This window comes from Bemisia tabaci, chromosome 4 (genome assembly GCF_918797505.1).
Source record: "Bemisia tabaci chromosome 4, PGI_BMITA_v3".
Lineage (NCBI taxonomy): Eukaryota > Metazoa > Arthropoda > Insecta > Hemiptera > Aleyrodidae > Bemisia > Bemisia tabaci.
In genome coordinates, this window is record NC_092796.1 from 25,652,343 (window position 1) to 25,679,442 (window position 27,100).

At 43.4% G+C, this 27,100-nt stretch overlaps 1 protein-coding gene across 4 annotated transcripts in view; it reads right to left on the reverse strand.

The window, feature by feature from the left end:
• Cip4 (formin-binding protein 1-like Cip4) overlaps positions 1-27,100 on the reverse strand; it is a 132,915-nt gene that overhangs the window by 66,893 nt on the left and 38,922 nt on the right. For all 4 annotated transcript variants that reach the window (XM_019045146.2, XM_019045145.2, XM_019045144.2 and 1 more), the window contains exon 2: positions 5,135-5,250. In XM_019045146.2, the coding sequence (XP_018900691.1) occupies positions 5,135-5,250 (116 nt within the window). The remainder of the gene's footprint in view (positions 1-5,134; positions 5,251-27,100) is intronic.

Sequence of the window (27,100 nt, forward strand, 5' to 3'; positions counted from 1 at the left end):
AGCCCGCGGGCGGTGTGCGGGCGCCTCCGACTTGGATTCTGGATCCTGGCTCCGCGCCGCTTTTTGATGACTAATGAGATACACCAAGATAACCACTCAACGAGCTGTCAAAACGGTACACCCATCGCCCATTTACCGCCGGCGATGCGCTATGCTTCATGCCCTAAACTGAGCTTGGCACAGTGGATTTCTAAGGACTAGTAGCAATTAAATATACTGCCGTGCTAGGAAAAAACGCCGCACATAGGAAAAAAGAGTCTATTGTGCAAGTGTATAGAGCCCTCAGTCTTCAAAATTTGACAAGAAAAAATCCTATTGATACCTAAAATCGGTTTTTTGCTTGCACTGGAAAAAAAAACACATTGGATCTAGAGTCCAGACTCTTGAAAACATTGACAAGAAAAAGGACTCTTGATTCAATCAGATTTAAGCTTAAATCAAAAGGAAATCCGCTCAAATTAAGAGGCTCGGTTCTTGATTTAAGCTTAAATCTGATTGAATCAAGAGTATTTTTTCTTGTCGATGTTTTTAATAGTCTGGACTCTAGATCCAATGTGTTTTTTTTTCCCAGTGTGAATCAAAAGGAAATTTGCTTAAATTAAGAGGCTTGGCTCTCGATGGAAGCAAAAATCTGGTTGAATCAAGAGTATTGTTTCTTGTCAAATTCTTTAGAGTCAGGAGTCTGGATCCAAGAGACTTTTTTCCCGATGTAAGTGCATTCGAATGTTGTCAGAATTGCCTCTCAGAATGTATCTACTCTTAAAGACCTTTCGTCAAATTTTCCTTTGGAATTTTAACACTGAAGATCAAATTACGAACAAATTCTCTGAAAAATCAGAGGAGAAGCAATTATAAACTTTTCCGAAAATTCATGAATTATCGAAGGAGTTTTAGCAACACTTGAAAGGCATTTTTCCGTTTACGCGTCATTTACCATCAGAAAAGTCAAAAAGTCTACTCGTAAGTCAAAATTTGTTCATCGGGTGGTGACAACCCATTGAAATATGATGCAACCACTAAATAAATCTATGGCGACGAATCGCTTGACATGCCCACTAGATCAGTTTATTGCGGGGTCTCTAAAATACATCATCTCTAGGTTTCCAGGCCGGAACGAAACCACAATACGTACCACTGTCCGACGAGGGAACGGTACGGAACGGAGGCTGGCGCTGCGCTTGATGCTGGATGCAAGTGCGCGTACGCTGAGCTGCAGCCGAATTCTGGACTTCCGAAGGACGACGCGACGGCTGAAAAGAACCGGTGCGGCCGCACGGTGGATCGAGTCAATAGGAGAGGTCGGACAAAATGTGGAAACTTTAAACGCTAATAACTCCGTTTGTACAAAACTTTGAGGTTCTAAAAGTTGTTCCATCGGTTTTCTCGTGGTATTTTTCTTCTTGGTGTACCCCTTGAAATATAAATTGTGACGAAATAAACACCGAAATTTGCAGATTTAGTCAAAACTCGATCCACTGTGTGGTGGTGCGGCCACGGCGCATGACTCCGCGTAGCGACGAGAAAAAGGTTGGAGGCAAGGATTCGAATTTCAAAGAGAGATAATTTATTGCGCCCGGGATGCATTCATGCTCATCACGCGTTGATGGAGGAGCTCCTTGAATGCCTAATCGAGACAGATTGCCCCGTCTTATCCCGGTTCCAGTTTGAAATATTGAACCGCGGCTTCGTCACTATTACCGTCATTTCCCACGCGATTTTAGAGCAGATTTTTTTCCCCTCCAACGAGGTTTCGTCTCTTGCATGGAGCTGTTGCAAACTTTTTTTGAAGCGAAAGGATGAAAAGCTTCTTCTTGTGAAAAATGGATTGAAAATCAGGATGTCTCGGCTCACTGGAAAATTGTAAAAATCACTCCTGACTTCACGCTTCTTTGGCGTTTTTTGAACTTTTCCTGATCAACTTCCTGCGATTTTCATTATAACGGTCCGTGCAGGGAGTCTACTTTTCATTTCGAATTTTCCGGATATTTTCCTAATTTTTCTTGGAATTTTGAATGAAATTTCCTCATTTTTTACGCGGATAAAAAGAGACTCCGTTGATTTTGCAAACCAACACCTTTGGTGAATGGAATAAAATGTTTTACCTTTACACTTGCTAAACTGCATGTATGCAGTTGAAAAATGCTTGACGCTCTTGGAATTTCCTGATCAACGACCGATTTTCCTGACATTTTCCTGGTGACACCAAATTTCCTCACATTTTCCGGGGTTTCCGGTTTTTACTGGCGGTAGCAACCCTGCGGTCGGTGGGAAGTTCAACGGATACAGACAAATGGACCGCGTTAAGCAGAAAGGAACCAAGCCACATCAGCTGTTGCCAAATTCTACTGGACAATTCAATTTTTTTTACATGAAAACGGCTGTGCAGATTTTTGTGCAAATTTTAGTGAATTTTCTGCGTGTTACGAAGCAAATTACTTAAAATTTTCAAAGGAATCCGCACGGAGGTCCTCTTGTAGAAAATTAATTTGCCCGATGACATTTGACAATCGCTGATGTGGCTCGGTTCCTTTCTGCTAAACGCGGTCCAAATAATTACAGAGGAAAAGATTCCTCTACTCAAAAAATTCTATGGCGACACCACCTGTTTTTACAGACTTTTTCGGTCCAGTTTATTTTAGTTTTATAAACGCTGCGATATCTAGGTGGTTTACCGAGATGAAAAATCACCATTCTATTAATTTTCGTTATTTTCATTTTATTTTTATGGCGAAGCCGACAACGGCGACACTAGACTGGAGAGCGGGCCGAATAATTGCATCTTGTCTAGTAGTGGCTCGAGCATGAGCCATGAGCATCATACTCCAATTTGATACACCAACAGACGGGCGAATGAGGGCGGGAGGGGGAGGAGAAAAGCAGGGACCCACAACGGCGAAGAACTTAATAATTTGGGTCAAGTAAGCGCTATTAGTTGCGAGGAGCGGGAGAAACAGCCGCCGCACAGTGGAATCAAGAGTTTGGACATGGAATTTTTTTCTGAAACAGCAAATTTCGATGTACACGGAAAAAAAGTATCACAACTATACCCCTAGCTGATTTGGGCGCCAGATATTAGAGTAGTTGCACAAGCCAGAGGTATGGTTAAGGTGATTCGATGGACGCCATCATTTGTGTCAGAACGGCATGCGATATATCGCATCAATTGGTTCCATTTTTCAGCTACTCGTCATTTTTCTCCACTTTTGAGATCACAATTCTGTTGTCAGGAGACTAAAGCACTCACTTACCAATTTTAACAAAGAAATTCAACGTAATAAAGGCGCAGTTTTTTTTAAAGAGAAAATATCGCATTCGAGTGCAGTTTCGATATCAGTATCGAATGCGATGTTTTCTCTCTGAAAAAACCACGCCTTTATTACGTTGAATTTCTTTGTTTAAATTGGTGAGTGCTTTAGTCCTGACAACAGAATTGCGATCTCAAAATTGGAGAAAAATGACGAGGAGCTAAAAACATTGAACCAATTGATGCGATATATCGCATGCCGTTCTGACACAAAATTTGGCGTCCATCGAATCACCTTAAGTTGGCAGAAAGTGTGGTTGAGAATCAACCAAGCCTCCAGTTGGTGCCCTCACCGTCAGCATGAGTGTGGTTGGATTAACTATACCGCTGGCTGGTGCTTTTAAACTTCATAGCTAGTGCAACTCCTCTTATGGTTGGCGCCAAAATCAGTTGAGATTGTGATACTTTTTTTTTCAGTGTTGCGTTTCGTCACATTTTAAAGTTTAAGAGGTGCTTCTTTGGTGAAAACATGGGTATCGATGAGGGCTGTTTTCGGGCACACTCTGGCTGAATTTCCGCGACTCAACGATTCCCTGCTCATTGAGGGACTATTTTTTACGAAATTTATCACGGTTTGATCTATTTCGGGTCTAATTATGGCCTAAACATGAATCTGAAGGCCGATTTTAGGGGAAATTTGGATTAATTTCGTTTTTCGACTGCAAACCCGCAAACCCCGCATTTTTCGCCAACGTCGGCCTTCAGACTCATATTTAGGCCATAATTAGATCCAAAAAGAGACCTAAAATGACCAAATCGTGATTTATTCCGTGAAATATCTACCCTCAATAGCAAAAAATCGGCAAGTTGAAGCCTTTCAGGATGGGCTCAAAAACGGTCCTTACCTTGTCGATACCGCTTCTTTTAAAAGAAAACCAATGGAGCAACTTTCAAAATCCTGTACGTCTCATAATATTAACGAGGATACAAGTTTTTTTTAGGTTTCCAAATCCTGCCCGACCTCTCCTATAAAGGCGGGTATGGATTTGATCGACATGAAGCGATCGAAAACTAAAAGTGTGAATTGATCGACACTGATTTGATTGAGAGCCGTGAATCGACCGACAAATCCGTGAATCGATCAAAAAAACCCGTGAATCCATCGGCAACTCCGTTAGTCGATCGAATTAGGTCTATCGAATCACGACGATCGGTTTACGCTGACCAATTCACGTTTTTATTCTTCGATCGATCCATGTCGATCTAATCCGTACCCTCCTGCCATTGACTCGTTCCACTGTGCGCAAAGCTTCGGGCTTCGGCTGATTGTGACTTGGGAGCGAGGGGTCCGTTCGAATCCATTCGCGTAGCCGGGCGATATGCCTCATAATTACCGAAAGAGAGTGATACGTAGAAAGTCTATCGTACCACGCCTTGCCTTGCCGGGCATCGTGGTAGCGAAGTATATGTTGGGATTGTCGGAGTGGAGGCGCTGTATTTTCGGACAAGCTGTCTAAATTCATCTGCATGGAACTTTTTCGTTGGAAGAAACCTGGTAGACGCTCGGCCGACCACGATTCAGATCGGTACCAAGGGCTAAGCGGTCAGTAACGTGGAAGGCAAAATCGTGCTTTGATAGTGGTAGATCATAAATTAGTGGAAAAATAATAACATCCGTCCAAACACCGGTCTTGTAGGTCTAAAGTTAACTGAGATATCACCCTTGAATTTATGATGATGAAAAATACAAACCACGACATGGACCGCAACAGTAGGGAGCGAAAAGCCGGTTTACAAGATGATAATAATGACAAATAAATCAACCAGTCGAACATCCTGGAAAATCGTGATCAAACCTAAGCTAGTCATAAGAGTTAAAATATATCTTACCTGAGTTTAGAGGCGTATTCCACTTCAATTGCACACCTATCCCTAATAAAATGACCGTATTTTTCTAAGAAATCTATCCCTTTCTGCGTGTGCAGAGACAAATTCTCGTACTGGTCCTGAAACAGACAAAATTATAATAAAACATTAAAAACCATTCCTGGTAGAAATTAACAGCAAAAACACAGAAAATGCAGGCTCTGTTTCTCGGTGAAACCACATTTAAACTGATGATGCGTTTTCCGCCTTCATTTTTGCCGGTTAGGCAAAAGAGGATCCTTCGCGTTGATGCAGTAGCATCTTGCATCCTCTGTTCGTTGTTCCCGTTCTTACAGTTTTAAGAGGTGGTTTTCGTTTTTAACCATCTTTGGTTTTATAATATAAAATAGCACAAGAAATTTGGATTTTCCATGAAGTGTTTATAACTTAACTTCCTCTTTCACATCAGAAGAGACAACTCATATGAATAAATGAAAAAATTTCAGATCAGGAAAGTTTCCCAGAGGATGCACTATAGATAGATAATAATAGACTAATAATAGACAGCGCAATTATCGGTTAGTTTCCATCCATCATCGGATTGATAGAAGAGGAAAACTCTAAGAAAATGGGCGGATAATCTTTCATCCTCATCAAGGACGCGCCAATGCCCTCTTTCTGTCCTCCGCTCAAACCACCCACATTTGTCAGCCAATAAAAATGATTCAACCCGGCGATAAACGGGTCATAAAACAAAGGCGACGCCGGTCAACTTTACTCGTCCATTTGCTCTCAACCTCAACCGCTCATCGCTCATCCTCACTGCCGTTGAGCGCAGTCGTCGGGTTGTCGTTGTCCCGAAAAAACTCGCCTACTTCGCAGGGAACTCCGCTGGGAGCGAGTTTTTTCTATCCTCCGAACCTGGCAGCGATGCCTCCGGTTCCGGCGGTGACCTTTCGGCCCCGGTGTCAAGCGTTGTAAACCGGTGACAAAAATGATTGCAGAACAGCGTTGCCGATTAAAGGTCGCGGCCATGGACATGGAAAACGGAAAACTAGGAAAAAATAGAAGGATCGAGCGCACATTCCTACGATTAATATTGATGCGTTTTGTGTTCAAGAAAGTTCTGACGTCATGCATTGCCATTACCAATAGAGATATTAATGGAGAGTATGTCCTTGTCTTTGGAATGTCGGGAGAAAATTCGATTATTCTTGGGGCTAATTTTTAGAACGATGCAAGAAAGACAGTGAAACGTAATCAGAACGCTATGTTGTAGCATACTGCACATTTTTTCTGACACTTTATCGGCACTATGAAAACTTTTTTCTATACAAATTGAAAAATTTTCAAAAACCGGTTATACTTAGATTACTTACTTTTTCGTCACCTGAAGATGGGCGGCCTGCCCAAAATGGCAATTGTGCGTAAAGAATAATAAAAAAGTAAGTCAGCTAAGTATGATCGGTTTGTGAAAAAATTTAATTTTTATAGAAAAAAAAAGAAAAACAAATTAATTTGAATAGAAAAAAGTAATCAGAACGGCAACAGAGTCACGGATCCGTAGGGTTTACGATGTTCAACGTCGAACTTTCAACGCGGCGGATTGGGACGTTGTAAAAAAATATAAATTAGAGTTGCCTCGACACAATAGAGCATCGGACAGGTATCAAACTTTTATTCCTCCACGGTGCGGTCGGCGTGACGGCGGCATACTTACAACGCCGAGGGGGATGGGTGTGCGAGGAGGCTAGAATCGCCCGGGCTTTTGTGAGGCTGCACACTTAGGAAATAACTGTCGGAAGGATTTAGCCGTAGATTCTCCTATAATCCGATTGAAGCGATCAACGATCGCACCATACACGCAGCCAGGAAATGCTCGGTGATAAACCAGTCGACACACTTGTTCCAATTTGATTGCCGTGTACCTGGCCAGAAAGAGCGGTGACCAAAACTGTTCCTTTGGGGAGGGGGGCGAGTGAAGGTGCATACGCTGAAACGACTAAGAATTACGATAGAACTAATGATAAATTGTCACCTTCCGGCCGAAGTATCACAAACGGCATGTGACGTTTAAAAAATTCCGCCGCCGTTTTATTTCTTTACAAAGAAATCGTTGGTTGAATCTGTTTGAAAATTTAACTGGATTTTACCGGCAGCACCAAAAAAATTCAGTGAAATTTTCGGACAGCTTCCTTGAATAATTTCTCTGGAAAAAAATAAATGGCGGCGGGAAATTTTTAAACGTCCCATAGCGCTTGTGATACTTGGGCCAGAGGGTGACGAAATGTTACAAGAGGAATGTGAAAAAAGTAAGCTCGCTGAAAGTGGTATTTTTCTCAAATTTTCAAAGGTGAAATTTGATAAATTATTATTACCAGTATAGTAATGGTTTTGAGGATTTCTTTGTGCTTTTTTTCGTTTTTTAGCTTCTTTTCGATTTCATTTTATCAAATATTTTTTCTAATACACATTTATTAATAGATTAATACACGAATAAAACAGCGTAAATACGACTATTCGTCCTCTACACCATGCGGCAACCGAATGCCTGGAGTTGGAAGAGCGAGACCAAACCGCGCGATGCTTGAAGTATTCCGACAGTTTTGCAGGCGCTTACTTACCGCGATCGTTTTTCGCATGAATTTCAAGTTCCTGAAATTTTCTTCCGGAAGAAGAGGTCCCTTTTCACCGATTCGGTCCGATTATGAAGCAACACAATTTTCTCGCGTATCTCTGGCGATTAGAAAAAGCTTCGTCTCTTTCCCGCTGACTCAGAGACTTGAACGCATAAGAGAAAAGTTGGATAGGGCAAAACATATTGCCTGTTCTTGTTAACATGGGGGGAAAAAAACTATGTAAGGTTTTTCCATGTCTTGTTTTACTTTTTACTCTGATATTTAAAACAATGACTGTGTGGAAATGAAGTAATAGGCGGTAATTTTTCGAGATGCGCTTATGAATTCAGGCAAAACATGTACTTTAGTGCCAAGACAGTCATCATACTTCATCGAATATCGTCTGGGAAGTCAGAAGTCTGATGAGCTGATGAATCGTGGGAAAGGATAAATTGGCGCCGAATAGAGTGTGTTCGATGTTGCCAACTCAGACCAGAGAACAAAATTCTCGGCGGAAAAGAGCTGAACGTTTTTCACGTTCCGTTGACCCCATCCAAGACCATTAATTATTATTCCACCACGGCCTGAGATCACTGCGATAATCTTTGGAAACTTCCGATTTCTCCAGTCGGCATCCGAGTGAGCATTTTGTCGCGCCTCCGACGAAAAGACGCATCTCAAATTGAGCCCTATTCTCCGTGTAACTCTACGTTTTTCGGGGCTCACGAGAAAATGGATGTACGGCTTAACGTCAGAGGAGCGACGATTTGCGGTCTCGCGAGCTTTACACTCTCGATTTGCACCTGAAAATTTCCTGCGAGCGTGCGCGTCGGGTGAACGTGAAATTGGTCAATAACGTCGCGCGCTTATGGCGCACGGTGGATCGAGTCAATCAGAAAGACGGACATGACATTTTGGACTGAAACTGCAAATTTAGATGTTTTCACTACTAACTAACTAACAAGTCGCTCTTACAGCGCTTCTGTGCGCTCTGCGACACCCAACCGCCAATGACAGCGATCCTGCCAGAGCTCCTCCGGCAGATCGCATCTCCTCATTTCCTGCCTTATTCCCTTAATTCACGATTTGGCAGGGCGTCCTCTGCGCTTTCTGCCACGGGGAACCCGATCCAGAACCTTCTTCGGCAACCTATCATCTGGCATCATATGAATTTCATCACATTTCATATACTAACGGGTGTTTCTACAGGGTGTCTAATTTTTTTTTTTGTTCATTTTGAGAAATCCTGATTTTCCCTGATTTTTGACTGCTAAATCCTGATTTCATAATTTTCCAAATCCTGATTTGCTTTAGAGCCTTCACGCAAGGCGAGGTAACTTCACAAAATTAGCTTGATAAAAAAATCCGATAGGACGGTCGACTTTTCTCAAATCCTGATTTCACGACCGATTCTTCCCCAAAGCCTGATGAAATCGGGGATTAAATCCTGATTGACCCTAGATCCTGATATGATTGGGAAAATCGGGAAATTCCTGTTACTAGACACCCTCTAGAAGCAAATTTCCCAAGGAAACCAATGGAGCCACTTTTAATACCTTAAAGTTTCGTATGAACGGAGCAATGAGCTTTCAAAGTTTCAACATTTTTCCCGACTTCACCCACTCGATCCACTGTGGGGCGCCCGGGGGGGCAGCGGCGAAAACCCGCAGAACTTTCCCGGGCGCGAGGACCACGTGAACCGCAATCTTGCAACGCGTGTGGCTCATTAGCGGTAACTGCGTCTCTACGCGGCGTTGCCGGAGCGGCCGAATTTCAGCGAATTCCCCTTATTATTTCACGTAGAACAAGAAACAAGAATTTACAGGCGAGAGTAGTCAACGCGGGCTGAGCCTGTAAATCAAGTTTCGCGGCTCGACATATCGCAGCCACACGGTAAACACAAGCGGCGCGATCAAAAACATGAAAGTTTTGACGGCCGGATTGCAGATTGAGCGGGGAGAGAAATGAAGCTAATTAAATCATTATAAAGCTGCTCTCTCGGGCTCAGGTGCGCCGCTCCACGCACGATTGAGATGGATCCTCGGAGTGAATGCGGGGATCACAGAGGTTTACCACTTTGTCATTCTTAAAGCTGAGATTAGGATTGAGACCCCTATCAGCCCTCGGCGAAATTTTTTGGCGGGGTTTACTAAGTTGTTAGCGCCAAGGTGTGAAAGATGTCTCATCCAAGGATCCGCGAATGGCAGGTAAGGCAAATTTTGAGCAATAATAATTGCTCATCACTTCATAAAATTGAGACGATCGCATATGTTGCCTCGGAATCTGGCATAATGGAGAAATTGCAGGAGTTGTAGGGTGTCTACTGAAACAGGCTGGTCAAAAATAAGTAGTTTTACAGTATTCTTTCAGTACATTCTCGAGAAATGCAGTATACCTCCTCCAACACAAAAATTCCGTACTTTTTCAGTACCTCCATTTGACGAAATTAGAAAAATTTCAAAAATTTGAAATTGCGACAAACATGACTGAAAATGTAAAAAAATTCGGGACCTTTTTGCGGAATTTCCGCACTTTTTCAGTGATTCCGGACCGCCCTTGAAAAATCAGTACAATTTCCGGACTTGTAGACACCCTGAATTGTCTACTGGTACCCAGTCATTAAAATTCTTTGTTTTTTCAGTGTCTTTTCCTTGCTCTTTCCTCACTTTCCTGAAAACTCCTATTTTTTGGCGATTCTCAAAAATCCTTGCCTTTTCCTTACTTAATCCTTACCTTGCACTCATCCTTGACTGTATTTAGATTCAAAAGTCCTTTCGCAGAGAGATCTCCCTGCTTTCCGACATTCATTTTACCCGCAGCACTATTTATAAGTGAATCAAATCGGTAACATCGGATGCACAAGATAGGTCTTGAACAGAGACAAGAGACCCTCCACTAGTATCTTGGCCATTGTAGAAGCTTTTACTTTCGGGACTTCAGCATTCTACTGTTGACTTACCTACATGGTTGATGTTCAACAACGTGTTGGCAGTTTCGTTTTGCAAACAAGCCGAAAATGGCCAACGTTTGGAAATTTTGTTTGGCTCATGACGTCACCCGAAGTTCATCATCGACCCTGTAGGTAGTTCAACAGCCGAAATTAGGGTGATGACTGTTGCTCCCTAATAACTGTCCATAAGGAATTGTCGAAACCCCGAAATTAGAAGCTTGCATCTGTCGCAAGGAGGCCAGTGGAGGGTCTCTTGTCTCTGGTCTTGAACCTGTGCTTTCACACCTGTAGAAAATGCTGTCGCAGCAAGTCGTAATAGTAAATTGAACCACGCCAAACGCGAGCTCAACCTGTTGAGCGCCATGTGATAAGAAGCGAGATAACGGGACGGTGACTACCTCGCACGCCAGCAGCGCCCGGGGAGCGCATGCAGGGGACTCAACACCAATTTGTGTCAATCACTCGCACAAAAAAAATTCCCAATCGTCATCGCCGCTAGTTTGCCATTCCCCTCTCCTCCACTCCGAGATTTCAGCGATGAGGACGTGCCAATCCACGCGCCAACAGGTTAAGGGGGGGGGGGGGGTGTTGCAGAGGAGCCGGGAGTCATGAGCCACGCTCTAATCGGTCAATCCGCACTTTCGAACCGCAATGCCATACTCCGCTCATCCGTCGATTCCCAGCTCCGGGGCTTAAGAAGATACTTTCCGGCGGCGGTAAGATTGCTAGAACTACTGTGCTAAGGAAGAACGCCGTATGGACATTCGAGAGTTGCCAAACCCTTGATAAAACATGTATTTTTTAACGACATTCGTGCACATTTTTCTTTAAAATTTTCATTTGCGTATAAAATTTTCCAGGTGTCTAGTTTTCTCATTTGGGGGAATCCTGATTACATAATTTTTCCAAATCCCGATGAAATCCTGATTTTTGCGGAGAAAAATTGAATTTCTGCATAGACGTATGCAAAAGCATAAAAAGATCCGATCGGACACCCGACTTTTCTCAAATCCTGATTTTACGACCGATTTTTCCTCAAATTTTGATGAAATCGGGATTAAATCCTGAATGACCTCAAATCCTGATGAAATCTGGAAAATCATGATGCTAGACACCCTGATGTCTGAAAATCTTGGGAAAAATATTCACAATATTCCCAGTAAATTCGGTTTTTATCGAAGGAAACTTGGCGACGTCTGAAGGCTGATACGGCGTTTTTTCTTAGCACGGCCGCGTAGTAGTAGGTCCCTGCAGCTGATGATGTTGATACTGCGTACCCAACGTAGCCGACGAAGCGGATATCAGCGCGACTGGTGGCATCTTGAGGGAACCAGTTTCATGTGTATATGGAAATTATACTGGCTGGGAATCGGCGGAATGACCATCCATCCGATCGAAGTTTCTTATATCTTTTCATCTTCGTGAACCACTGGCCCCTTCCTTGCGGCGAGTGGTGCTCTTTTGACCTTTTTGACGCAAAATCTCGACGATTGGACGTAGCATCACAGCTACTCGGATCGAAACAAATTGTAGACTTGCTCACTTGCGCTGGTTGGTGGATCGTATTTTGATGGCGAACTCTTTGAAATCATCAGAAAGTAAAAACTCCTTGCAAATGCCGAGTTGCAAAGCCCAACGATGGTGTATGGTCAAAATCGGGTGTTTTCCGAAAATTTTGATTTATTTGCGGAATCGGAGTGGTAGTAACCACGATAATCACACTGAAAACACTCCCCGACCGAGGAAGCCGTACTTACGGGCTATATAAACATACCGTATTCGCATTCCGGGGTCAGAGGTCAAAAGTTCCGGGCGTAGCGCTCGGAGCAATCGAAGCTACGACTACAGCACCCGAAAGTTTCGATCTTCGAGCCCGGAACGGACTGTGTGTCCATATAGCACGTAACTTTTTTTTTCAGTGCGAACAACTCCATCGCGATCAGACGTCAATCGCAGAGACATTCGCGGAAACTTAACGTGGAAACTTGACCGTTATTTCAAACGCTAGGAAAAAAGTATCTCGAATCGTAAAAAGACAAGAAAAATGACTCTTGATTCAATCGGATTTTTGCTTGAGTCAATAGGAAATTCCCATTAATGAAGAAGCTTGGCTCTCAATTTAAGCAAAAATACGATAGCATCAAGATTATTTTTTCTGGTTAGTTTGAGTCTGGACTCTGGATCCAAAAGACTTTTTCCCGGTGTATCGTTTCAGCTAATTAGTAGGCCTATCCTTTCTGTGGCTATCCCACCTGACCCACTGATGGCTCGAATCGAAACACAATATTTTTTTCTTGTCAATTTTTTTCCGAGTCTGGACTCTGAGAGCAAAAGAATTTTTCGCGGCGTATATAATTTTGGCTAAATAGTAGGCCTATCCTTTCTGTGACTATCCCACCTGACCCACAGATGGCTTCGAATCGAAACATAAAAAATAAATAATCGTTTAAGACTGTCCCCGGCGGTGGCAGAGTCCTCGACTCCTCGCTCGGTCGAGCCACGGTTGGGACAAACGACAAGTTCCTGAGCCCGCGCCGCTGTTTCCGGCTGAAACCGCTTCAGCTGACCCTACGAAGAAAACGAGCCCAGGCGAGGTGGCCGGACCGGACCCGCGCTATCGCGATCCCCACCTGCGGATCCGCGGGATTGTCCGTCAGACTCGGCAACGGCCCCGGCGCGGAATGAACGGAATACCAGGCTGTCGAGAACCGGTTCCGGTCTAGACTTGCCGTTGCCGAGCGCGGCGCGCCGAGTCGGCTCCCGGCCGGGCGCGACGCTCCGACCGGCAACCCCGCCCGGCGGACTTGGACTTTCCTCGGCAACTTTCATTGTTGCGGACGGATCCAGGAATGCACCCTCGGATGTTTGCGTTGCCGTTGCGGCTCCCGGACTCGCCTTGATCCGGACGGCGCGGCGTTCGGCATTCGGCATTCGGCGGCAAAAAATCCGACGACCCATATGGAGCGCGATGAACTTGGGTCGTCGGTTTCGCTCGAGACGTACAAGACATCATTGAGCCCGAAAGACGAATCATAAGAAGCGTCCGTCAAAATCATAATGCGAATGGGTCAGCGGGGTGGTAGTTGAAATTGTTAGACGAAGCTCAAAAGGGATCGATATAGAGGAATCCTTGGTGGAAGCGGGTGGTTACGACGAACAAACACGGAGAAAACAAACCTCGTGCGTGGGACCCGAAGTTTAGGTCATATGGATCTCTGAAGTTTTCGGATTGAGCATCTGAACACTTTAGGTCCAGCTGCTGAAGTTTGGATTACATATCTGAAACTTCAGTTCTTAAATCTGAAGTGCTTCGGTTATCACATCCGAAAAACTTCGGTTCTTACATCTGAAGTATTCAGATGTAAGAACTGGAGTTTCAGATGTATGATTCGAACCTCGACAGCTAGACCCAAAGTGTTCAGATGCTCAATCCGAAAACTTCAGAGATCCATATGACCTAAACTTCGGGTCCCACGCACGAGGTTTTTTCCTCCGTGAAGGAGGTAAGTAATAGACTAACTAAAGGCAACCTATGAGAGAACCAATAGTTAGTCCATCATTTTCTCCCTATGTTTACGGGAACCGCTCATTTCAACCAATAGGATCCCTCCATACTCCTTACGTCTTCTTTTGGTTGGATGGATTGACTCCTTTTACGAAATGTTCACGTGTGTCGTAGTATTGTTTTTTTAAGCAGAAATGAGCTTTACAAACGCATACTTCTGGCGCAGCTTGAGAAGTACGGAGAGCAGTAGTCCAAACTTTCCCGATGCGCTCATCGTGATTTTTGAGCTATTTGCAATAGGAATCAACTCTTCATTTTGATCTAGCTGAAGTTTGAAACAAGCCGATGAACTTTAAACTGTGAAAGCGTAAATAGGTCCCACCATCGCGCGCTGTCCTCGCTTCGACTCCCGTTTTTCGCGAACCCGACTCGGCTGGCTCGGGAGCAAGACTAATGCGCTTATAATAATACATGGGGGGGCCTGCATTTGGCCTACTCCGGCCGGAAGTATCATGGCGGCTGCACTGGGAATCGGAAACGGATAAGATAACGGCGAGGCAGATGACTTGCCTTGCTCACTCATTACGTACGAGCACTCGGCGATCCCATGCTTCGTTTCACGGTGTCGTCTTCTTATGGGACCGTCCCGCCGCGTCGGAGTCTTTTCGTCAAAGAGAGGCGTCGCCATATTGCATAGCTGGACTCTATTTTATACTTAGAATGCGAAGGGAAAGAGGAAAATTAACACGCAAACTTTAACCGGGCTTTCGAGGTTAAACTTTGCGCGAGGAATAGATGGCAGAATTTTCCGTAACAGCAGACTCCATTGAATCGGTCCAAAAGTTACGTTTCGTTACAGAAGTTGCCCCCTCTTCGAGATACAAGATAAATGACAGCTTCACTCATCACTCAGTAAGTCAATAAATTCTGGGACCTTTTCAACTGCTTCGGATGGATACAAGCAAAATCAATAGCGGGTCGATTGTTGAATCGAAACCTATACTGACCTTGATCGATAGAAAGCATTGCTACGATAGGGATTTATCGAACAGGGTCATACGATAACGATTCAACAATCGATCCCTCTTTTAACTTTTTCTGGACATTCGTTAAAGGTTTCACATCTAGAGATTCGAAACCGCGTACCTAGAATGTCAATGCGCCGACACGCTAAGCGCGAAATTTCCTGTCTATTCATACTAATTTTCTAATTTTTCTCGGTCGGCGAGAATTCCCTGACTTTTCGGGTTTTCCGTACTGTTAAAAATTTTGGAGTAAATTTCTGTGTCAAAGACTACATGGCGCATAAAACGAGTGACATGAATGTGGAGCGGAGTGTTAAGGAGTGACTTACACTGTCACAGAGTGGAATTAACTCTTTTCTCAGAGTCTCACAGGGCCGGATTTACTTACTTGTCGCCCATGGACCGCCTGTATTATGACGACCCTTCTCATTCGTTTTGAAACATCAATAAAAACCATCAAGTGAATGTGCCGGAGGCCGAGGGGTGCATACAACGCGTTTACTCGTGTTGGACACATTTTTTGTGAAAGCCCTGTCAACGTTACTGGCAAAAGTTCACGGAACTTGGCGCAAAAGTTAAGTTCCGTAGAACTATCTTTGTGTGAACAAGGCCTTCCATTCACATGAAATGAACGAAAATATTATGAAAGAACAAACATAAATGTAGTTTAATAATTTTAACGTCCGCCGCCGCGCCGCGCTGACCGCACTGTGTTTGGCAAAATGCGTGAAGTATTCCTACAGTCTTGTATGCGCTATGCGTTTCACGCCGACCGCTGCGGCACACGACGCAATGCGTGAAGTATTCAGGCAGTCTTGTAGGCGCTATGCGTTTCACGCCGCCCGCTGCTGACTGCAACGACCGCACTGTTTTTGAAGCAATGCGTGAAGTATTCAGGCAGTCTTGTAGGCGCTAATATATGTTACATGCCGACTGCCGCCGCGCCGGCCGCGCCGAGGGTTTTTCCTTTTCATCTCAAGTTCTCCTCATCATTGCTCTCTGTGCCGCGCCGTTCCAGGGCAAATTCCGTGTTCGGTTTGCACCTCAGTCTTAAATCGACTAATTAAAGGTGCTGTCTATTGTATCACAGAAAGACGACAAAATTAGAGATATACTCTCAGGAAATGAGAGATTTTGTTACCTTTTCTCGGGGTAGGGGTAGGGTGGGATATCCTCTCCATTTTGGCCTCACTTTGAGAGCTTTTTATGAGCTTGGGAGATGATTTCAGAGAAAACCAGTGGCACCATCGTGTTTCTCGCGAACTTTTACATAAGAATCAATGGTCAAATCGCAAATCCCTCACACATGCAACAATGCAACATCTCCATTTTAATTTGTACAAAACCTACATCACTAAGGGTGACCTCCATTGCTCATCCTAGTTTTCCAAAAGGTCTAAAATTTTGATAATTCTTTGGGTAATGTACGACGGCAACCCTGCGGCTGGGTGCGATATTTGCCGAGGAGATTCTCGCTGGGCCCACCGATCCACGGCGATGGACTGCGGCTCGCTGGTGCGAATCGCGCTCCGTCGCTCCGTCTCACGTCATAGCTCACCGGCCATTTTACCGTCTTGGTCCGTCTCCGTGAAGTCGGGCGAGCGCCGGCGCGGTAATACACACCCGCAGTCGTACATGCGGAGATTCACAATCGCCGCACGAACACTCTGCATGTGAGATTCCGAACAGGTCAAGTCCTTGCCGTACCGCGGCACGACGCCACGCTCGCGCTTGTTTGACCGCTCGCGGACGCCACCGCCGCCGTGGAAGCCGTCACGGGATTTTCGAGCTACTCTGCCGCATTGCGAACAAACCTTCGAACAGAGAGTTTGGATTTTGAAGCACAGGGTGATCCAAAAGTCCCACACCGCCAGCACCAGGCATCATCCCGGTGACTTTTGAACATTTTTAGACAGACAAGAAACTTTGTGAGCGCTCCAGAAGCAAAGGAAACGACTTTTGGAAACCTCCAAAATTTGGAAGGGACCACCCTGAAAAGGGGTAGGAGCCTCAGGAGTTCCGGGGAAGGTGTGTGATTTTAGGATCACCCTATAGTAATGCGAGAAAAAAGCGGCCAGTTCCGCAATTCCCAAAACCGTGTTACCTTCACAACTCGACTGATTGAAAAACGACCGATTCTGCTAATTCAGCGAAGTTCGTATGATTTGTGGGGGGGTGGCTGGCCCAGAATCAATACATTTCCATAGGTGTAAATGGAGAAAAGACAATGTTGCCAATTTACTGGGTCCGCCAATGAAGAAACCATGGTATTATTATGGTGAGGAGGGATGCTGAGGATCTTCATCCAACCGCGATTCAAGTAGCGCTTGGAACTTTATAGTCGGTCGATCAACTTGACACGACTTGACCGCTGAACCTGAACTTAACAAGTACGACCGGCTAGAGTATTGGCTTTCGAAAAGAGCGGACGATTCACTCCTTCTCTCATATTTCTTTCTCTTCCCTTTTTTCCTAACTTTAAAACTTGCTATCCGCAGCGAGCTTTCCGTTGCTTCCAAGCAGGGAGTCATCTGGCATATTACGTCGCGCATGAATGAGGGAGTCTCAGTTCACAGCGAATAAACAAAAGGTGGTAGCAGTTTTTTCATTCGTATCTGTTCATTTTCACCCCTCTCTTCCTTTCAGGTCCTCCTGAGTTTCTCGCTCGATTCTTACTCGTTTCATGTTTTTCGTCGCTCGCTACCTTTCTCCGTTATTAATATGGCCGCGAAACTTTAAAATAACACCACATGCAGTTTCCTTTCTACGATAAGAGACTCCCTTTGTCAAGTCTCGGCTTCTTCTTTGCTGCTTCATTCCATTCGGACTAAAACAAAGTCACGAAAAACCACGAGTAATTAACTCTTGAATGCATCGCGAGATATGCCACTTCATCGCAATTTATATTGCGTTCAAAACCGAAAAAAGAAAGATTTTAAGCAACTCGTGAAAATTGTCAATTTTCCCCTGACTTTTAGCTGTTTTTGGTCAAATTCCCTGACTTTTCCAGGTTTTCCGGAGCACTTTTTTTTCCCCTGACTTTTTCAGGATTTCCCTGAATTCCCTGACCGTGGCAACCCTGATGTTGGAGTATTCAACTAACAATGAAATTAAGGCCTGACAATTTCGAGATGATTGCCTCCTATTTTGAACAGGGCGCATGCATATTTGGATGTTGTAATACGCTTTCTGAGGCGCTCCCGCAGCAGCATAGACGGAAACCGCTGACTTCTTGAAAAGCATCGACGACGCGGAATCGATGAGAGACTGCGACGCTCCACGGGCGCGACTCGAGACGCTGAGCAGTCGGATTTTGAAACGGAACCGTCGAATTTTCCTTACTTCAACGGTCGAAACGGATGGATTTCAGTCGGGATCGGACAACAGCGATGGGAATGGTAAGTGGTGTCGTGGTGAGTGCGCGTAATGGCGTCACGGCAATAAACAAACGAGGCGAGCGGCCGCGGCACTCGAGACCAGCGTTGCCATTTTTGCCGAGAATGCCGAAAAAGACCGAGTAATCCGGAAAAGTTCACCTGGAAATTTGGCAACGTTCCTCGAATCGCGGCCCGGGAATCCGCTGCCGCTATCCTGCGTTGCCCGAGCATTAACGCTGTCCCCGTTCGAAAGGTTAAATTCAGAGATCGACACGCCAGTAATATTTAATTGATCATCTCACTTCTTTTCGCACGCTCTAGAATCGGTTGGATTTGTTAAAAAAAACTAAAAAAAAACTAAAAAAAAAAAAAAAATTCGCTAAAATGTTGGTTGAAGACTTAACTCCTGTACCTACCTAAAATGTTTAAGTTGATGTGGTTGACTTGCACCATTGGACCACTGAGAAGGAAATGATGAAGGTGGAGTGGAGGAGGGGCTTTAATTGCCTTTTTCTGATGAATTTTCAAGAGCCCCCCCCCCCCCCCAATTACCTTGGCCACCCAATATCAAGCCTCAATACTTAAGTTTCTTTGGGTTGGAGTGGAGGAGGGTCCTTCATTGCCTTTTCCTGATAAATTTTCAAGAGCCCCCCCCCCCCCCCAAATTACCTTGGTCACCTGATACCAAGCCTCTATACTTAAGTTTCTTTGGGTTACCAAATTGGCCCACGCGCCACTGCCATCTGACCACCTGTGAGCATATTTTGCTTCTACAAAAAAATTGTGTCAAACCCTTCTTCTAGAGATGCGACTTAAGGCATGGTGTCCATTTTTTTTCTCCATTCTCTGATAAGCCCCTGGTTTTTCTTGACGGAAAATTCCCTGATAAAAACTCAGGATTTCCACTTGTTTTCCATTCAATTTCTTGGGGGGAAAAAACCAAGATTTTTCTCCTTAGTCTGAGGGAAAAATCAACATTTTCGTCTCATCTCTGATTCTTTGCGGCCAAGTTAACACAAATCACTAATTTTAAGAATAATTTGATTTCAGAACGGAGAAAGAGGAAATTCCCGGTTTTGGGCATCAATTCCCTAACAAGTTCTTTACTTTTCCCGGAAATGTTCCATTCCCTTATGGGTCTCTCTTTCTCCGGTCCTAGACACTTTGCTTAGGGGGAAACATTTCCGTGGAAACTTGTTCAATTTTCGAGGCTTTTTTGCGAGCAGTCGTTTTCCCCTGCAAAGGCTCTCTGTTCGTCTTTTTTTTTTCAAAAGTAATCTTCGGCAGGCGCTTAGGGGAAACATTTCCGTGGAAACTTGTTCAATTTTCGAGGCTTTTTTGCGGGCAGTCGTTTTCCCCTGCAAAGGCTCGCTGTTCTTCTCTTTTTTCAAAAGTAATCTTCGGCAGGGCGCCATCGTGAATTTGGCAGCATTGAGCGAAGAGGCGACTTGCACTCTTGAGTCCGAGTGCCAGCACGTCGACTGGGCAGACGCGGAAACCTCTAAGAACCACGGTGCTTGAATATAAAGAGTCACATCAGCCGCAAATTAACCGGCGGGACAAACCCCCCTCCCCCCTCATTTACGGGGAAGGCGGAGGGTCACCATTCGCAAATAGCTCCGAGTCGCCTGACTCGCGAAACACCAAAGCTCTCGAAGGATTCGAAATACCGTGATTTTAGGGTTTCGATAAGAAATTTACGGGCTTTGATTGAGGACTATGACGGAAGAGGGGCGAGAGGGCATGTAAAAGGTATAGCAATGTATAGCATTTTGAGGAAAAAACGCATTTAAAAGTTTGAAATGGTGTCCCAATGAACTGACTGTGAGAGGGACCAATGGGTCAGTTGCGCTGGTCACGAAACTATATGTTGATGCTTAATTCTTGTAGATTAGCTAAAAATAATAAGATCTGCCCAAACAGCGACTCTCTAGACTCTACGTTCAATATTAACCGAGATATCGCGCATCAAAAAATTTGCTCTATGACTGCCACCCACCGCTTGCTTGCTTGTGTGGGTGACACCCTTGCTTTCTTCCACCTTGCTTTCATAAGTCAGGAAGACACACATTTGCACTGGTTAGTCAACTCGGATGAAGGCAAGGTAAAAGAAACATAGGGTGCGCCAGCTGTGCCACTACCGCTATGGATGACGTCATAAACCGAATTTTTCAAAGCGCAATGATTCGGTTAATATTGAGCGCAGAGAGTCGATGTTTCGACAGATCTTATCATTTTTGGCTTATTTACAAGAATCAAGCATCAAACGAGGGTCCTGTTACCAGCACTTCTGTCCTAATTGGTAACACCAAACACAATTTTTGAAGCTAGATTCTGAAGGTATGAAATCCACGGGAAGGCATTTATGAGATACGCTTTTTTTCCGGCAGGTATCCAAGAACGCTTTGTTTTGCTCTAGGTGCATTTGAACAATAGAATTTTAAAAAAAATTAAGGCTACGTTACCTCTCTTGGCCACACATAATATGGAAAAAACTGAGAGAAAAAATTGCAGCAATCAACAGGCGATCTGACTTGCAGGACCCGTGTGCATGGAATGAAAGATCCCGATAATCAGGTAACAACATACCGAAGAATGATCGAGTTATGCTATTCCTGTCTTGGAATTTGATCTTATTCCGGACGGAAAGTATTATTATCAAATGAGACGGCCGGCGTTGATGCAGATTTTCCATAAGCATGACAGTTACGACTTGAAGGTCTCTCGCCGGTCAGGGAAGGGATTTGCGTCTGTTGACGTTACATGGTCGATTCATTTTACGTGAGTCATCCTACACGGCTACTAGACTCAGAAATGGAAAAAAAGGTGGAAGACTCAATGCAAATATTTTTCATTGTGATGGATCCCGATTCAAATAGATACTGCAGATTCATCACAGAATTCATTACGTACACATTCTTACTGGGAAGCGGTTTATTAAATGAAATTCTCGGACCGAAGGCTTCTTTCAGATAAAAAAAAAAAAACAAACAAAAGGTTTGGTTTGCATTCTTTCGAATCTTCTCTCCTTCTTCAAACGGCCTTCAAATAGATGCCCTCGGCTTCGTAGACATAAAGCTATTCTAAAAATTGAGCTATTATTCAGATATTTAATCTAAACATTTAACAAAGATTTTTTAATTTTCTTTACTTTGAACATACGGTCCAAATTATGTCCCACACGAGCTTCAAAAAATATTCCCTGTAACGCCGCACGCTGAGGACAATGTCCGGTGTTTTGGAAATGCTGAAAGGAAGGCTGTTCTTTTTAGTAGGGTTTGCATGTAACATAGCTCCTTTAACTATAAATACGCCCAATTCTGAGCTGCAAACCTATGAGAATCGCTAAGAATTCTAGAGGCGGGGACTACTTGGACTTGGTAGCTGTTCGTGGCGTTTTGAGATCGAACTAAAAACTGCTCTGAACGATTCGTCTCCTCACGAACCGCAACCACACACACTGTAAAGCTCGTGTGAAATCGCATGGTGGGTTTAATATTTGAGTCTTTGAGACGTAGTATTAAAAAACGGGACTATTGATGAACACCGAAACCCGTTTTATAGATCGAGTCGTCCGGGTGATGATCGTTGATCAGCGCCCCGGTTTTGAGCGGCTCAGTGGTCTGCTCAGTGGTCAGTCGTGAAGAGGAGGATGAACCAAGCCATCGTCCAATATCCTCCAATTCCCGAATTACACTGGAAAAAACACATTGGATCTAGAGTCCAGACTCTTAAAAACATCGACAAGAAAAAATACTCTTGATTCAATCAGATTTAAGCTTAATTCAAGAACCAAGCCTCTTAATTTGAGCGGATTTCCTTTTGATTTAAGTTTAAATCTGATTGAATCAAGAGTCCTGTTTCTTGTCAATGTTTTCAAGAGTCTGGACTCTAGATCCAATGTGTGTTTTTTTCCAGTGTACTTCGCATTCTCACCTCACACCTAAACCGAATCGGTAAATCAAATACTGGATGAATGATCTCGAAATCCTTCCATCGAAAATTATGGCTCCACTCATCACGCTGGAAAAAAAAGCGACTTGACATAATGGCTGGAGTGAATTAATTAATAGAGACAGTTTCTACAAATTAGTAGCCCTATCAACAATAACAATAAGTCAGTTAGGGATTTTATTTATCTCTATCATGCAGGCTGAAATATTCTTGTATTTGCCGCCGTCGTACAATTTTTTCTTAGTAAAAAAAAAAAAAAAATTGCCGCCAAGAGGAACTTTCTCGTGAAGTAAAACGAAAATATGCTTGGGTATATCAAGATGAAAGCCATTTACTTTCATAGGGTGTTTACTGTTCATAGGATGTTACTGATCGGTTAAAATTGGCAGGCAAAAAGCAGTGCTTTTACAGTGCTTTACCGGTACTTTGTACTTTCCCCAAAAAAATAGTATCCCCACCACGGAGAAATTCAGTACTTTTTCAGTGCCTTCATGTGACTAAAATTTTCAAAAATGGGCCCAGAAATCTGACTTCCCTGGTTTTGAGATCTCTCAGCTTTCATTGGGATTCATTCTCCACTTAACTCCTCAGTCCCAAACATCACCCACTCTTAAATAACTGGAAAAGAAGCCTTATTACGTTGGTGCTTTGTGACACTTTAGTTTAAACGTTATATAACACTTTATCGCGACTGATCTCTAGATCGTAGTGTCAACAGCACTTTTAATCCCCGAGGAACATCAACCGATGAAATCATGCTCCAGGAACTTAAAAAAGAAGATCGATTAAAATTGTTTTCTAACCAAATCTCAAGAAAATGAGTAGTCCCGAGTCCCCTGTACCTACTTTTATGCCCTAAGTTCATGAATGATCTAAAGAAAATGGAAATCTAAATTTGAAGAGGGAGTTTGGGGGTGTTTTGGCTCCTGCAATCTTGTCGTTCAACCATTGATCACCCTCTATAATGCAATTTTGTTTTTAAAAAATGCATTAAATGGTTAGCATACTTCCTAGTATTCAATAAACGATAAAAAAGAGCATTGTTTCCTACAGTCTCCATACAAATGCATTTGCATGGATTAAGTCAGATATTTTGCCTGAGAGGAAGCAACATTCAAATGATATGAGGCTAGGAGCTGCTGGCTACCCTTTCGAGTCGACTTTACACTCGATTGCACACCGAAGCTGTTGCAAAGTGATCTGGCATTTTCTGAGTAAAATCTTTTACCTGAAGAGCTTGTTCGTTGTTCCAAATGGAAGGAGTTTATCGTTCACTCGTTCCCCTCTTCTTCCACTCTCACCTTTCCCTCCCTTCCCTTCGAAAAAAAGATCCAACGCCTTGAAAAGCAGAACACTTAAGAGAGGCTTGCGTCACATATTGAACACTTGGATGCACAGAAGATTAGCCGTGAGTGGGACCTTATCTCCGAGCTTGAACTTTGAAGAAAGCGGGGCGCAAACAACTATAAAACATGTCATACTAATACAAACAAAAGATAAAGTTCGTTCTGAGCAGTCTAATAAGAAACCTAGTAAAGGTGTACAATTCGCCTGAGCCAGCTCTGGAAAACTACTAGTTGCAACCTTATCAACTTGCTGTAGCTGAAAGTTTACGGTTGATGACAAAGGGAAAAAAAACAAAGGAAAAATTATCCATCAATCCTGGTCGAAAAATTTAATTTCGTCTACAATCAAACTTCATGGGCATCAAGTTAGGAATTCGAGTGAGTATCAGACTCACTTGATAGCTCGTCGTGATTTGTGTACTGTCAGTGGGTTTTTTAACGGTGAATTTGTGGCGAAAGTAAACCAAGATCGAGATTTTGTTGAACAGAGGTTGCTAAGGCTAGGATACTGATTTCACTTTGTGTATTGGTCAGAAAACGAATCGGTTACTTCTAGAGGTGCCTTTCAGCTAATTTTGCCCAAAATAATCATTTTTTAAAACCCTAAAATAAAGATTGAATGCAATCGCGAGCGCATTGTATAGGATGACCGGTATTTTTTTTTTTTTTTTTTTTTTTTTTTTTTTTTTTTTTTTTTTGCTTACAACCGTAAACTTCGGTCTTTGTAACCCCAAGAGAGACAATCCAAAAAAAATTTAGCACGTTTAGGTTACTCAGTGTTTTATTTCCCATGTTGCCCCATATATCGGTTACTTTTCCTTAATGTGTAGGCGTAATCGATCCGTAATCAAGAAATACGTATTTGATACCCCGCGGTTTATTTACTTTCCGGTATGGATTCATTTCAAGAAACAATCCTCCTTTTCACGGAAGAAGTTTGTAGAGACTCATTGGTTAATTTGTAGTGCGTTGGCTGTTCATTGGAAGCTGGAAGCAGTTCGCACGTGTCCGTGGGCGGAGCAACTCACGAGGGCGATCCGGGAGCGGTAAAAAATTAACTCCTGTCCAGAACAATAGCATCTCAAAAAATCGATTAAACCGCGATACCAACTGACCGTGGACCATGGCGCTTTCGAATATTTTAGAGAAAGCTCCGCACCGTGCTCCTGATTCGCCTCTTAAGATATCTTTCCTCTCATTAAAAGGCGAAACGAGAAAAATGATTGTGCATTCCTTCGAGGAACAAACCAGGGAGGGGATTTAGCTCTACGCAAAGAAATAGTGCGTTGGTATCATTATTTGAAGATAAAATATGCGCAACTAATCATTTTAGCCTACTTCGTTGGGATTAATAGTAGAATTTAGTAGATTTACAAAAAATTAAATTATCTATACCAACTTTTTTAAGTCGATTATTTTAAGAAGGGTCGGTTTTCAAAAGACACTTTGTGACGCCTTTCATCGCGGTCACGTATGTAAGGTTGTTTTAGTTTCACCTATGTTTCATCGGGAAAGTCCATATAAGAATTGGTATCAAGGAAAGCAAAACGCCCACTGATACAATAAGTAGATGTTGTCATTCATTGTCCTTTCAAAGGAGAAGAGGACTTCTGCTGATATTGAACGGACATACCTTAGGACAAGGTCATCCTACTAAAATTAATAACATTATTGAGTTTGCAACGAAGTTATGATTCTACATATGACCTTCTTGGCCAAGCCAGTAGTTGCATTATGCACCATGTAATCCGGAATAGTGCGGGAAGCGATAAATACCACAACGCCTGAGGCAAGTAGAATAAACGCATCAGAAACGTCTCCACCGTTCCTAGTCGGGGGGCATACGTAATCCCGTGTGCAGATTCGTGAAGGCATATTGTGTGATACATCAATCTCTTCGTTTTGATGTCTAGAAAAAGAAAATCGATGATGGCCATCTCAAATTTCATACAAACCCCCCCAAATTCAAGATGGCGGCCAAAATGGCGGTTTTGGGGTAAAAAAATTTAAAGTTTGCAAATACGTCGTGTCGGGTGTCGTTTCTTATGTATTTTTGATCGTAGAATCCGAATTTTCAGTCAAAAGTTAGCCCAAAGGTCATTTTTAGGCCAAAATCCAAGATGGCGTCCAAAAATACCTCTTACGGGTACTAATTTGCCTACTCGGGTCTACATGCATTGTGAGGTATCAATTATTAGGTTTTCAGGGTCGTAGAGTCCGAAAATGAGGTCCATTTTCCGCTGCGGCTCTCAAGAAGCCCTAAAATCAAAGATGGCGCCCAAAATGGCCGCCGGTCTTGCGGATGAAACTGCCATTTAAGGCAGCTATAACAAACAATACGTTCAAAATTAAGTTTCTTGGGTCAAGAAGTTCGAATAGGAGATCAGATGTTTACTCCTACAAAAAATTAAGCCTCCGAATCGAAAATCGCTGCCGACATTGTTGCCAGTTAAAGGCGCAGACCGGTAAATGACTGATATTAAGAGATTTGCCGAAGGAGGGGTTTCGATAAGGGCCGTTGTTGGGCCCATACCCTGAAATTCTTCAATTTCACGATTGTTTGCTCATTTAAAGTCTAAAGTTTGCGGAATGTATCATGATTTGGTAATTTCCGGTCTATTTAGGGGTCTAATACCGGCCTAAACATGAGACTAAAGGCCGATTTTGGCGAAAAATGCGGGTTTTTACTTTCTCGCTCCCATAGGGTAGAGAGGAAGTATTGTCATCCTCCAAAAAAAAAAAAAAAAAAAAAGTTGAAATTTCATCATTTCTAGACGTTTTAAGGTCCCAGGAGTAAAAATAACCATACTTGAAAAAATGTGTGTCCGTCCGTGTGGCGTCCCCCAAATCTGTCTACAGCGATATCTCAGAATCTATCTGTTCGATTTCATTCAAAATTGGCACAGGACACCATATCTATGGTCTCCTTATGCACGTCCAACGATTTTGAGGTACGCTAAAATTTGGGGGGGCTACGCTCAATTGTCCATTTTTAGCAAAATCACACGGAAAGCTCATTTTGAAAGACTGTAAATTTTGAAAAATGGCTTTAATTCTTTAAAAATGGGCATCAAGCACATCACCTGGGTCATTAATTTAAGTTCCAAAAAGATCTTTGCACTAAACTCAAAATTCAAGGGATTACGAGGCCCAAAAGTAGGGCACTTTGCTCCGCGACATCACAAACAGCTCATTTTCAAGGACTGTAAATTTTA